The following is a 13104-nucleotide window of genomic DNA, read 5'->3' as shown; positions in this document are numbered from 1 at the left end:
TATATCCATCCCTAATTGGCCACAGCAAAGTAGGCCAGGAATTTGGATTCCACAAGCCTTTTCAAGAGATGTATCTTGGAAATTTTACTTCCTTTGCTTAACCTTGGGCTAAAAAAATAACCCGGTTAAATGATTTAAAAATGTTGTTTGCCGTGTTCATTTCCTGATATTTGCTATGGGTGTAATGTCCCTTTAAAGGGACACTGAGGCCAAATTTTTTATTTTGTGATTCAGATAGAGCATGCAGTTTTAAGCAACTTTCTAATTTACTCCTATTATCAATTTTTCTTCGTTTTCTTGCTATCTTTATTTGAAAAAGAAGGCATCTAAGCTTTTTTTGGGGTTCAGAACTCTGGACAGCACTTTTTTATTGGTGGATGAATTTATCCACCAATCAGCAAGGACAACCCAGGTTGTTCACCAAAAATGGGCCGGCATCTAAACTTACATTCTTGCATTTAAAATAAAGATACCAAGAGAATGAAGAAAATTTGATAATAGGAGTAAATTAGAAAGTTGCTTAAAATGTCATGCTTTATCTGAATCACGAAAGAAAATATTTGGGTACAGTGTCCCTTTAAGTCTGTAAACAAGCGCCTCCCCAAAAAATCTGAAGGTAGGACATAAAAAGCATAAAATAACAGATGTAAAGTTCTAAGAACTATCTTAGAAAGCAGAAAAATATTTTAGAACCCAAGGAGGAATGGGTTTTACAAGAAACAAAAAGTCAAAATCTGTAGAAAAAAAAGTCTTAATGAGCATGGAGATCAATCCACCACTGTTCATTCAACATACGAGAATCATCACTGCTGGGTAAAGACCAAACTATTTATAAGTATAGAAGTTCAGTCTCAATAATAAACTCCTGTCGAGCCCATGACAGTGATTGGGCAACTTATAGGTAACGACACTATGCAATTCTGTGATGTATACAAACGTACAGTCCAGTACCAAACATCAATCGCCTCTCAAAGTGTTGTTATACCAAAACAACTGTAAAAGTACCTTGGGACTGCAACAACCTTTCCGTGTATTATACAGTAGTGGTATAAATCCCCATCCGAGCTCCACACTATAGTGGACAACGCCGTCAGCAGTAATCAGGCTCCATTTCTCTGGCGCTTCACAAGGCAGCGGTCACGTGACCCATCCGGAAAAAGGTGCGATATATTTCACAAACGGTAAACAACACATCATACGTGCTACCGTGAGTCAGGTAAACATCCTACGCGTTTCATGGATAGTTTTTCAAAGGCCTGAGGGAAAAGAGCAGGGCAAGCCAAAAGAGTATTTTAAATTTAAAAGGCTTAGGAGACTTCCTGTCTTCAATCAAACAGAATCAGAACCACTTGAGAACACAATCATGTGTAAGTAGCTGCAGCTGGTTTCAAACTGCAAACCTTCCACCTGCTAGGCAGCTAAGCTAACCATCAGGCTACTACAGCTGGCTCCCCTGGAGCTTCATTCCAAACCACTGGAATGGACAAGAGAGAATCCTTAAAACTCCTAGCAGGCGATGGAGAAACCAGAATCGCCAATTAGGAGCAACCAGAACTCAGAAAAACAGGATACTGTATAAAAAAAAAACAAAAAAAAAAACGACAGGTCCCGCCCGTCATGCAACACAATTACTCAAGAGCTCCGAACTGGGAATCTGATACAAAAACAAGAACAACAAATATAGAGACGATAAGGAATAGGATCACCATCCCTCCAGTCATCTAAACAAGCTCGCTATCTGAATCAGCAGACTGAGATTCAGCTGACGGATCAGAACTAGGATCCTCCAACGTCGTCAAAGCTTCTCTCAGAAGTACACGCAGGTGAGCCATTCTAAATTTAAAGGCAAAAATCACCTCCGTCGGAGTATCCTTGACCCTAGAGGTAGCACCTCTGAAGCCTCAGAGGTAGCACCTCTGAAGCCTCAGAGGACACCACTTGCTGATTGGTGGATAAATTCATCCACCAATAAAAAAGTGCTGTCCAGAGTTCTGAACCCCAAAAAAAGCTTAGATGCCTTCTTTTTCAAATAAAGATAGCAAGAAAACGAAGAAAAATTGATAATAGGAGTAAATTAGAAAGTTGCTTAAAACTGCATGCTCTATCTGAATCACGAAATAAAAAATTTGGCTTCAGTGTCCCTTTAAAGGGACATTACACCCATAGCAAATATCAGGAAATGAACACGGCAAACAACATTTTTAAATCATTTAACCGGGTTATTTTTTTAGCCCAAGGTTAAGCAAAGGAAGTAAAATTTCCAAGATACATCTCTTGAAAAGGCTTGTGGAATCCAAATTCCTGGCCTACTTTGCTGTGGCCAATTAGGGATGGATATAAATAACTTGTACTTTGATCTGACCAGTCTGCGTAGTATGTTCACTGGACTTAGAAATGATGGAGGCACTCAAAATTCTCTGGAGGTGATGTTTACCATTTTTTCTCATCGTTAGTGATGATCTACTTGGGCATTGCATTTCTCCATATTATGTGTAAAAAGGAAAAGCACCTTGTAAAATCCAGGGATAATTTCTTCCTACTCGTAGAAGGCCCCAGGCAGTATACTACATGACAACATATTATATCATTAGTTTTAGTGTAACAAAATAGATTTCTCTGTTATTTTAAAGGGACAGTTTAGTCAAAATTAAACTTTCGTTTTTCATGTAGTGTGTGCAATTTTAAACATCTTTATAATTTACTACTATTATCAAATTTGGTTTGTTCTCTTGATATCCTTTGTTGGAGTGTAAATCTAGGGAGCCTGATAGGAGTTTAGGAGCGTGCACATACTTTTAGCAACCTATGGCAACAGTGTTTGCAACAATGGATAATATTACAATGTTGCAAATACTGCTGTCAGATGGCTAAAGACATGTGCCCGCTCCTGAGCTCACCTAGGATTATGCTTTAAGAAAGTATGTAAAGAGAACTAAGCAAAATGTAATACTATAAGTTAATTGTTATTTAAAAAAAAAAAAATAATTAAAATCTTTGTTTCCAAGGAGGGGGGAACTTTCACACCAGTTTTAGATCTAAAGGCACTGAACAAGATTGTTGGGTTCCAACTTTAAAAATGAAGACTATTCAGTCTATTCTGCCTTTCATTGAGCAAGGGCAGTTTATGCCAACAATAGATTTAATAGATGCTTACCTCTATATTCCGATTCACAAAGATCACTTTGTTTCTGAAGTTTGCTTTTCTAGTTAAAGTGAAAGTCAATCCTAGCGTTTTACAAACGCTAGGATTGACTATTGAAACAAATAAAGGGGGTTTTCACCTCTTTAGCCAATAGCCGTGCAGTAAATCCGGCTATTGGCAGCTAAAAACGGCGATCGATTGAAACAAATAAAGGAGCTTTCTACTTGAAGTATCTTATACTCCATGAATGAAAGTCCCCTTTATTTGTTTCAATAGTCAATCCAAGCGTTTGTAAAACGCTAGGATTTACTTTCAATTTAAGCATTTTCAGTTTGTTGCTCTACCGTTTGGTGTGGCTACAGCTGCAAAGATCTTCATAAAGGTTCTGGGGGCTCATTTGTCTATCATCAGAGGTCAGTGAATAGCTCTGTTTCCTTACCTGGACAATATCTTGGTACTAGCTCCATCTTTACATTTAGCAGAATCTCAAACCAACAGACTGTTGTTGTTTCTTTGTCAACATGGTTGGACGATCAATTAGCTAAAGGGTTACTTTTTTCTCTTTTTTTTTTCTCCATGAGACTTTCTCTAACAGATCAAAGAAGATTAAAGTTGGTTTTGCCATCAAAATCTTCAGTCTTTCCAGTTTCCCACTGTTACTCTTTGTATGAAGGTTCTATGATTGCAGCATTGAATGCTATTCAGTTTGCTCGTTTTCACCTGAGACCACTTCAGCTTTGTATGCTTCAACAGTGGTGCAGGGATCATACTCTGTTGTCTAGGTGGCTGGATCGTCAGCCTATTGGGCTTCTTTTGCTTGTCCTATTTGGTCTGTGATCACTACAGATGCAAGTATTTCATGATAGGGAGCTGTTTGGGCTCCTTGGGAAGCAAGGTTGCTGTATTGGTATAGTTCAGAAGACTGATCGGATACCAAAGTCCTCTTACATGCCGGACCTTGGGCAGGAGTACACGGATTAAGCCTTCGCTTGCACGTGGCAGGAAGATGCAAATGCACAAAGGCCAGAGATATGGCCATGCAAAACCACGTAACAACCTCTGGAAAAAAGACCTCAGGAGAAGAGGTAACGGCATGCAGGGCAACTGCCTGAGTAGGAACAGAAGATGTTAGGGAACGCACCTCACAAGATGCCGAATCCTCAGAGGCGGATGGCTCAGTGGTCTCTAACGTTACAACATGGGAAGATGAGAACACCCTATTGCGGCATACGGAACATAATTTAGAGGGCTGGGTTACCCGGGCCTCCTCCCAATATACACATGTATCAAAATCTGAATAAGAGGAAACCCATTCTAACCTATCAGAATCCTCCATAACTCAACTAAGTAGATTATGGTAAAAAAACAACTGGCACCTTACACCCCCAATATAGCTGGGGCACTCACTACCTCCTATGACCCAGACAGATAGGAAAACTGATCCTCTCAGCATTCGCTCGGTAAGGAATACGGAAATGGGAAACAAAAATTGTGACTGCACCCGGGCATGTGGTGCAACGTGCAGGATTTACTCCCGCTAAAGAAAAGCGTGCCATTCCATAAAACTGCGCAGCTCTTAACCTGTACGTTCCGTAAAAGCCTATGAGCCCCAAACTACACATAAGCAGTCAAAATCACATAACAAAACATGATTAAAGCCCCCACTGTTCAATAATCCCCCTCTGGAGATATTAACCCTTGATTCCATAAAGATAAAGGAGTCCCACGAGACCCTGTCTTCTAACATTACGAGCATGTAAAAATTGAAACGATCTTACCAGAATCTATGCCGTGGAACAGCAACACGGTCCTTCAAGTTTGACAGATTGCAGCAGCGCTTCTGACATGGACTTGAGTGCAGAAAAGCAGGCAGCGAAACTTGTCAACGCTGATTGCTTATGTAGCTGTTAATATGAGTCTGGATGGTTTCGCAGAAAGAATCTCTCTGCATCTCCGGACTGTAACTTTCTGACAAGTCCCATCTCGAAGAGTACTACCCTCCATAAGGAACTACTCCATAATCTTGCGACACTTCTCTTCCAACCTCCTGTGACGAAAGGCAAAGAATGACTGGGGGATGAGGGAAGTGGGGTAGGTATTTAAGACTTTGGCTGGGGTGTCTTTGCTTCCTCCTGATGACCAGGTTCTGTATTATCAAAAGTAATGAATGCAGCTGTGGACTCTCCCTGTATTTAGAAGGAAATTTCTCTATGAAAATATTTGTTCTATTTCCGATATAAACATTGCATTGCAAAGATTATCTGTAGGATATATCTATACATTTGTAGACTGATAAAAGTGCACTCCCCCCTTGGTTTGTGTTTTTTTCTTTCTTTCAAATAAATGGTCATTGGGGGCTACTATAGATTTCCTCATGACTGACTAAGATGAGGTTAAAATGCTAAAATAAGTCACATAACCATATTATTCTCCCCTCAGCTTGGTGATAACTATGATCAATACTTCCATTACAAATAAATTAGTAATTTACAGTTAGCAGTTAAGGGTTGTTGGGTTTCTAAATGTTGTCTTTGAATTTCAGCACCAAATGCCACAACTGAAGTAATCATAGATTCACTAACAACAAAATGCTGACAGTTAAAGGGACATGAAATTCAAAATCTGCATGCGATTTTATACAACTTTCTAATTTATTTCTATTCTCAAATTTACTTTATGTCTCTTGGCATCTTGGTGAAGGAGCAGCGATGCACAACTAAGAACTAGATGAACACATCTGGTGAACCAATGAAGAGTGGCATATATGAGCAATCACCAATCAGCAACTAGCTCCCAGTAGTGCAATTCTGCTCTTGAGCTTACCTAGGTATGCATTTCAAATAATGATTCCAAGAGAATGACGCAAGAGATAATACAGGTAAATTGAAAAGTTGTTAAAAATCCCATGTTCTGTCTGAATCATGAAAGAACATTTCTTTCATGTAATTGTCAAGAGTCCATGAGCAAGTGACGTATGGGATATACATTCCTACCAGGAGGGGCAAAGTTTCCAAACCTCAAAATGCCTATAAATACACCTCCCACCACACCCACAACTCAAATTTACAAACTTTGCCTCCTATGGAGGTGGTGAAGTAAGTTTGTGCTTGATATCTTGGTACTAGCTCAGTCTTCACATTTGGCAGAATCTCACACAAATAAACTAGTGTTGTTTATTCAAAGACATGGTTGGAGGATTAATTTACCAAAGAGTTTCTTGATTCCTCAAACAAGGGTCACCTTTTAAGGTTTCCAGATAGATTCAGTGTCCATGACTCTGTCTTTAACAGACAAGAGATGAATGAAATTGGTTTCAGCCTGCCTAAACCTTCAGTCTCGGTCATTCCCTTCAGTGGCTATGTGCATGGAAGTTTTAGGTCTTATGACTGCAGAATCGGACGCGATCCCCTTTGCTCGTTTTCATATGAGACCTCAGCAGCTTTGCATGCTGAATCAATGGTGCAGGGATTATACTCGGATATCACAATTGATATACTTAAAGGGACACTAAACCTAAAATGTTTCTTTCAGGATTCGGGTAGAGAATACAATTTTAAACAACATCCTAATCTACTTCTATTATCTAATTTGCTTCATTCTTTAGATATCTTTAGTTGAATAAACATCAATGCACATGGGTGAGCCAATCACACAAGGCATTTATGTGCAGCCAACAATCAGTAGCTACTTAGCCTATCTAGATATGCTTTTCGGCAAAGGATATCAAGAGAATGAAGCAAATTAGATAATCGAAGTAAATTAGAAAGTTGTTTAAAATTGCACACTCTTTCTAAATCATGAAAGAAAAAATTTGGGTTTTATGTTCCTTTAAATCCCAACATTCAACTCTCTCTGTCCTGGTGGTTGGACCATTATCGGATTATTCAAGGGGCCTCTTTTGTTTGTCCTTCCTGGACTGTGATCTCAACAGATGCAAGTCTTACAGGTTGGGGAGCCGTCTGGGGGTCTCTGACAGCACAAGGGTTTTGGAAACCTCAAGAGGCGAGCTTACCAATCAATATTTTAGAACTCCGTGCTATCTTCAGAGCTCTTCAGGCTTGACCTCTATTAAAGAGAGAACTTTTCATTCGCTTTCAGACAGACAATATCACAACTGTCGCGTATGTAAATCATCAGGGAGGGACTCGCAGTCCTTTGGCAATGAAAACAGTAATACGGATACTTTCTTGGGCGGTATCCAACTCTAATTTCTGCAATTTATATCCCAGGTGTTAATAATTTGGAAGTGGATTATCTCAGCCGTCAGACTTTGCATCCGGGGGAGTGGTCTATCCACCCAATGTGTACAGATGTGGGGTCTTCCAGAAATAGATCTGATAGCTTCCCATCTAAACAGGAAACTTCCCAGGTACCTTTCCAGGTCCAGGGATCCTCAGTCAGAGATGGTGGATGCATTAGCAGTTCCTTGGTCTTACCAACTTGCTTATATTTTTCCGCCTCTAGTAGTTCTTCCAAGGGTGATCTCCAAGATCATAATAAAACAAATTGCATGTGTTTCTGATAGCACCAGCATTGCCTCACAGGTTTTGGTATGCGACATCTTGTCCGGATGTCCAGTTGCCAACATTGGTCACTTCTTTTAAGGCCAGACCTTCTGTCTCAAGGGTCGTTTTTCCACCAGGATCTCAAATAGCTAAATTTGAAGGTATGGAAATTTAACGCTCAGTGATTAATACTATGCTACAGGCTCGTAAGTCTGTTTCAAGGAAGATTTATTATCGGGTTTGGAAAACGTATATTTCATGGTGTTCTTCTCAAATTCTCTTGGCATTCTTTTAGAATTCCTAGAATTTTACAGTTTCTTCAGAATGGTTTGGATAAAGGTTTGTCTGCAAGTACTTTGAAGGGACAAATCTCTGCTCTTTCTTTTTTGTTTCATAAAAAGATTGCTAAGCTTCCTGATATTCACTGTTTTGTTCAGGCTTTGGTTCGTATCAAGCCTGCTATTAAATCAATCTCTCCTCCTTGGAGTCTTGCTTTGGTTTTGAAGGCTTTGCAGGCTCCTACTTTTGAGCCTATGCATTCTTTGGATATTAAACTACTTTCTTGGAAAGTGTTGTTCCTTTTGGCTATCTCTTCAGCTAGAAGAGTTTCTCTTGTGAGTCTCCTTTTCTGATTTTCCATCAGGATAAAGCTGTTTTGCGAACTTCATTTAAATTTTTCCCTAAAGTTGTGAATTTTAACAACATTAGTAGGGACATTGTTGTTTCTTCTTTGTGTCCTAATCCTAAGAATGCTCTTGAAAGATCTTTACATTTTTTGGAATGTTGCAAGAGCTTTGAAATATTATGTCGAAGCTACTAAACATTTCAGGAAGACCAGTTTATTTGTTGTTTTTTCTGGTCCTAGGAAAGGTCAGAAAGCCTCTGCCATTTCATTGGCATCTTGGTTAAAGCATTTGATGCACAAGGTTTATTTGGAGGTGGGACAGTCTCTGCCTCAGAGAATTACAGCTCATTCTACTAGATCAGTCGCTACTTCTTGGGCTTTTAAGAATGAACCTTCGGTTGATCAGGTTTGCAAAGCAGCAACTTGGTATTCTTTGCATACATTTACTAAATTTTACCATTTTGATGTATTTGCTTCTTCTGAAGCAGTCTTTGGTAAAAAAAAAGTTCTTCAGGCAGCTGTCTCAGTTTAATTCTTCTGCTTATGATTCAAGTTTTTTTCTTGAAAATGTGAGAATTTTTTTTTGATGAATTTATTTTTTTTCAGTGGAAATGGATGTTTTTATTTTATCCCTCCTTCTCTAGTGACTTTTTTGTGGACTTCCACATCTTGGGTATTTCTATGCCATACGTCACTAGCTCATGGACTCTTGCCAATTACATGAAAGAAAACATAAATTATGTAAGAACTTACCTGATAAATTCATTTCTTTCATATTAGAGTCCATGAGGCCCACCCTTTTCTTAGAGTGGTTATGATTTTTTGTATAAAAGCACAATTATATTCCAGTTCCTCTTTTTGTATGCTTTTTTACTCCTTATTTTATCACCTCACTGCTTGGCTATTTGTTATGTTGTGGGTGTAGTGGGAGGTGTATTTATAGGCATTTTGAGGTTTGGGAAACTTTGCCCCTCCTGGTATATCCCATACGTCACTAGCTCATGAACTCTTGCCAATAGGAAAGAAATGAATTTATCAGGTAAGTTCTTACATAAATTATGTTTTTGGTGTTTAAGGTCTTTTTAATTAGACAATCCCGTTTTGTGGTGGTATCCCACTTCCTAGGCTACCTCAGTATTTTAGCAAATACGATTTAATAAAAAAGAACATTTTAACAAATTCTTCTAAATGTGTTATTTACAAGAAAATAAAATGCTAATATAATATTTTTTAAAAGTATGCATGCTTCTCCGTTGCAAAATGACAATTCTGTTTAAACATCCCTTACTCAGCTATTAAAAATAAATAAATAGCTAACTAAAAGAGCCAAATTGAAGATTTATTTTTTTGTTTAATAAAAACAAAACATGCAAAATAATTTAATCTTTAATAAAAAGCTATTTTCTTTTTGTAATGGAAGTGATAAATTAAAATTAGATTTTTTTTATAAACAAACGGCCAGATTACGAGTTTTGCGTTATGAGGGGTGCGGTGCTAAATTGCACGTTATTGTTACCGCTCACTTACCTACAGCGCTGGTATTACAGGTTTTCCTAAACCCAGCGTTAAAAGTCAAGAAGTGAGCATAGAGCAAAATTGTGCTCCATACCGCACTCCAATACCAGCTCTGCTTAAGTCAGCGGTGAGCTGGTTGTACGTGCTTGTGCACCATTTCCCCATAGACATCAATGGGGAGAGCTGGCTGAAAAAAAGCCTAACACCTGCAATAAAGCAGCGTAAAGCTCAGTAACACAGCCCCCATTGATTCCTATGGGGAAACAAATTTTATGTTTACACCTAACACCCTAACATGAACCCCGAGTCTAAACACCCCTAATCTTACACTTATGCCCCGCCAAAGGCCCTTTTAAGGGCTATTGGTAGTTTAGTTTAAGCTAGGTTTTTTTTTTATTTGGGTGGGGCTTTTTTATTTTTATAGGGCTATTAGATTAGGTGTAATTAGTCGAAATATCTTGTCATTTGTTTTTTTATTTTGTGTAATTTAGTGTTGTTGTTTTTTTTGTAATTTAGGTAATTGTATTTAATTTATTTAATTGTATTTAATTTAGGTAATTGTATTTAATTGTAGTGTAGTGTTAGGTGTTAGTGTAACTTAGGTTAGGTTTTATTTTACAGGTAAATTTGTATTTATTTTAGCTAGGTAGCTAGTAAATAGTTAATAAATACAAACTTGCCTGTGAAATAAAAATAAAACCTAAGATAGCTACAATGTAACTATTAGTTATATTGTAGCTAGCTTAGGGTTTATTTTACAGGTAATTATTTAGTTTTAAATAGGAATTATTTAGTTATTAATAGTAGGTTTTATTTAGATTTATTTTAAATTATATTTAAGTTAGGTGGTGTTAGGGTTAGACTTAGGGGTTTATAAATATAGTATAGTGGCGGCAGATTAGGGATTAATAAATGTAGGTAGGTGGCGGCTATGTTAAGGACAGCAGATTAGGGGTTAATAATATTTAACTAGTGTTTACGAGGCGGGAGTGCGGTGGTTTAGGGGTTAATATGTTTATTATAGTGGCGGCGATGTTGGGAGCTGCAGATTAGGGGTTAATATTTTTATTTTAGTGTTTGCGATGCAGGAGGGCCTCAGTTTAGGGGTTAATAGGTAGTTTATAGGTGTTAGTGTACTTTCTAGCACTTTAGTTATGAGTTTTATGCTACAGCTTTGTAGTGTAAAACTCATATCTACTGACTTTAGAATGCGTTCCGAATCTTGCCGGATAGGCTGTACTGCTCACTTTTTGGCCTAAAAAAAAAAGCTTGCAATACCGGCGCTATGGAAGTCCCATTGAAAATAGACTATACGCAAATTGCAAATTACGTAAGTTGATTTGCGGTAAGGCCAAAAAAGTGTGCGGGACAGCTGTACCTACAAGACTCGTAATAGCAGCGGTAGTAAAAAAGCAGTGTTATGAGGCTTAACGCTGCTTTTTTACTCATAACGCAAAACTTGTAATCTAGCCGAAAGTCTTTAAAAAAATATTTAAACCAGCTTTTGAAGACTTTATTTTGCTTAAATGTATGAAATTATTTTTTTGTTAACTTTTATTTTTATATATGTATAGCTGGGAGATTTGCTTTTACTGTGAACACATTATATTGAGGGGGGTTTTTTCTACTCCTGAAAACAGCATTTTAGGTATTTTAAGAAAATACTGCAAGCTTTTTGAAATGTATCCTCTTAATACACTAAGCAGCACCTTTGGCAGATGGAAGTTAAAATTCCTTTGGACAGTAAAACCTATTACATTCCTTGTTACTGTGTCATGAAAGTTCTAAAGTGGAAGAGTAAAAATGATGGATGGTTAACAAGCACATCCTGCAAACATTCAGCAAGACTAAATGAAAACATGGACAAGCAAAGCATGAAAGCCAAAACCAACAGTACTTTGATTTATTGTCATTAAAGTTGTCTAAATTTGTTCATCAAAGAAGAAAGATGAGAATTACTTGATGAGAAGAATATCAACTGATTGGTTTAAACAGGAAGATATATATGGTGGAGCTGAGGATTTTAGGAGAGGGAAAACATTGTTCTAAAATTAATAATAAAGTAGAAAGGGAAACAAAAATCACAAGTTATAGGATAGTCTAAAATCTATAGATCACCACAGCATATAGGTTGTGAGATAGATTTCGACTATTTGCTACCAGCATTCAACTGTACCTTTGGAGTTGCTTTGATGGAGAAAACTTGGTTTATTTGGTATGGGTGGGGCCAGGCCTGTTTTGGAACCAGTACTGTTGGCATTGGCTGAAGGTGGCTGGAATGAGTTGGAAAGAAAGAAGCCATCTGACACAGGGCGAGGCTGGCGTGCAGCAGGAAGCTGTGGTTTATGAGCAGCTGGCAGGAGGTCACCATAAGACTTTCTCGTACTGGAGTACTTATCCTGACCTGCTAGGTTTGTGTCTTCCTCATCATCAGTGTATGCAACAAACTTGGCAGTGTAAACCGTGTCAGGGGAGAGGGCTTGTGTTTTGAGGTAAGAGGTGTTTCGCTGCGGTGGGGGAGGCGGAGCGTTAGATAGGAGGGGTGGGGGAGGGAGCTCATAATCCCGTGGGAGTGGAGGTCTGTACAGACCAGGATCTTCAGGCTCTAGCAATCTCTTTTCTGCTTCTTCGTGTTGCCTGCGTCTCTCTGCTTCCAAGCGGTTGTAATACCCATCCTCTTGCCTCCTCTGCTAGCAAAGGCAGAAAGAATAATATTATAATTTACAAGTTTATTTATTTGATAAAAATGGAACAGATTGGTTAGCATGTTATCAATGCATATACTTTGCAACATAAAATACAACAGTTACAACTAACAAAAATATCATAAATTTCATTAAAAACATGTGCAAGGTTGAATTCGTACAGAAGTATAAAAAATATCTACTTTAGAAAATCTAATAATAGTTTTGAACTTGGCAATGTGTTTTTTTTTGTGGATTAGTTCAATGAGTGATACCAATTAGTTCCAAATATAAAACTTCTCTGATCTTCTCATTTTGTTTTCCCTTTAACCTTGCTAACACCAATTACTTATTTGTTAAAGATATAAAGGTCAGAAACTTTTTAATCTAAATTAACAGATGCTATAACAATTATAACTGTGACTACAATATTTTTCATCAATGTAGAACTGAAACTGTGATGGGGAGGAGCTATATATATATATATATATATATATATATATATATATATATATATATATATATATATACACACACACACACACGCTGGATATAAAAAGTCTACACACCCCTGTTAAAATGGCAGGTTTCTGTGATGTAAAAAAAAATTAGACAAAGATAAATCATTTCAGA

General features: G+C 37.8%; 1 protein-coding gene across 1 annotated transcript in view; it reads right to left on the bottom strand.

The window, feature by feature from the left end:
- The window catches only part of AFDN (afadin, adherens junction formation factor), a 502926-nt gene that overhangs the window by 37661 nt on the left and 452161 nt on the right, over positions 1 to 13104 (bottom strand). The window contains exon 31 of the mRNA XM_053710918.1: positions 11964 to 12474. Coding sequence (XP_053566893.1) covers positions 11964 to 12474 — 511 coding nt within the window. The remainder of the gene's footprint in view (positions 1 to 11963; positions 12475 to 13104) is intronic.

The sequence above is a fragment of the Bombina bombina genome, chromosome 4 (assembly GCF_027579735.1).
Source record: "Bombina bombina isolate aBomBom1 chromosome 4, aBomBom1.pri, whole genome shotgun sequence".
NCBI classification, from domain to species: domain Eukaryota; kingdom Metazoa; phylum Chordata; class Amphibia; order Anura; family Bombinatoridae; genus Bombina; species Bombina bombina.
The sequence above is the reverse complement of the archived record's forward strand: the minus strand, read 5'-3'. Positions and strand labels throughout refer to the sequence as shown.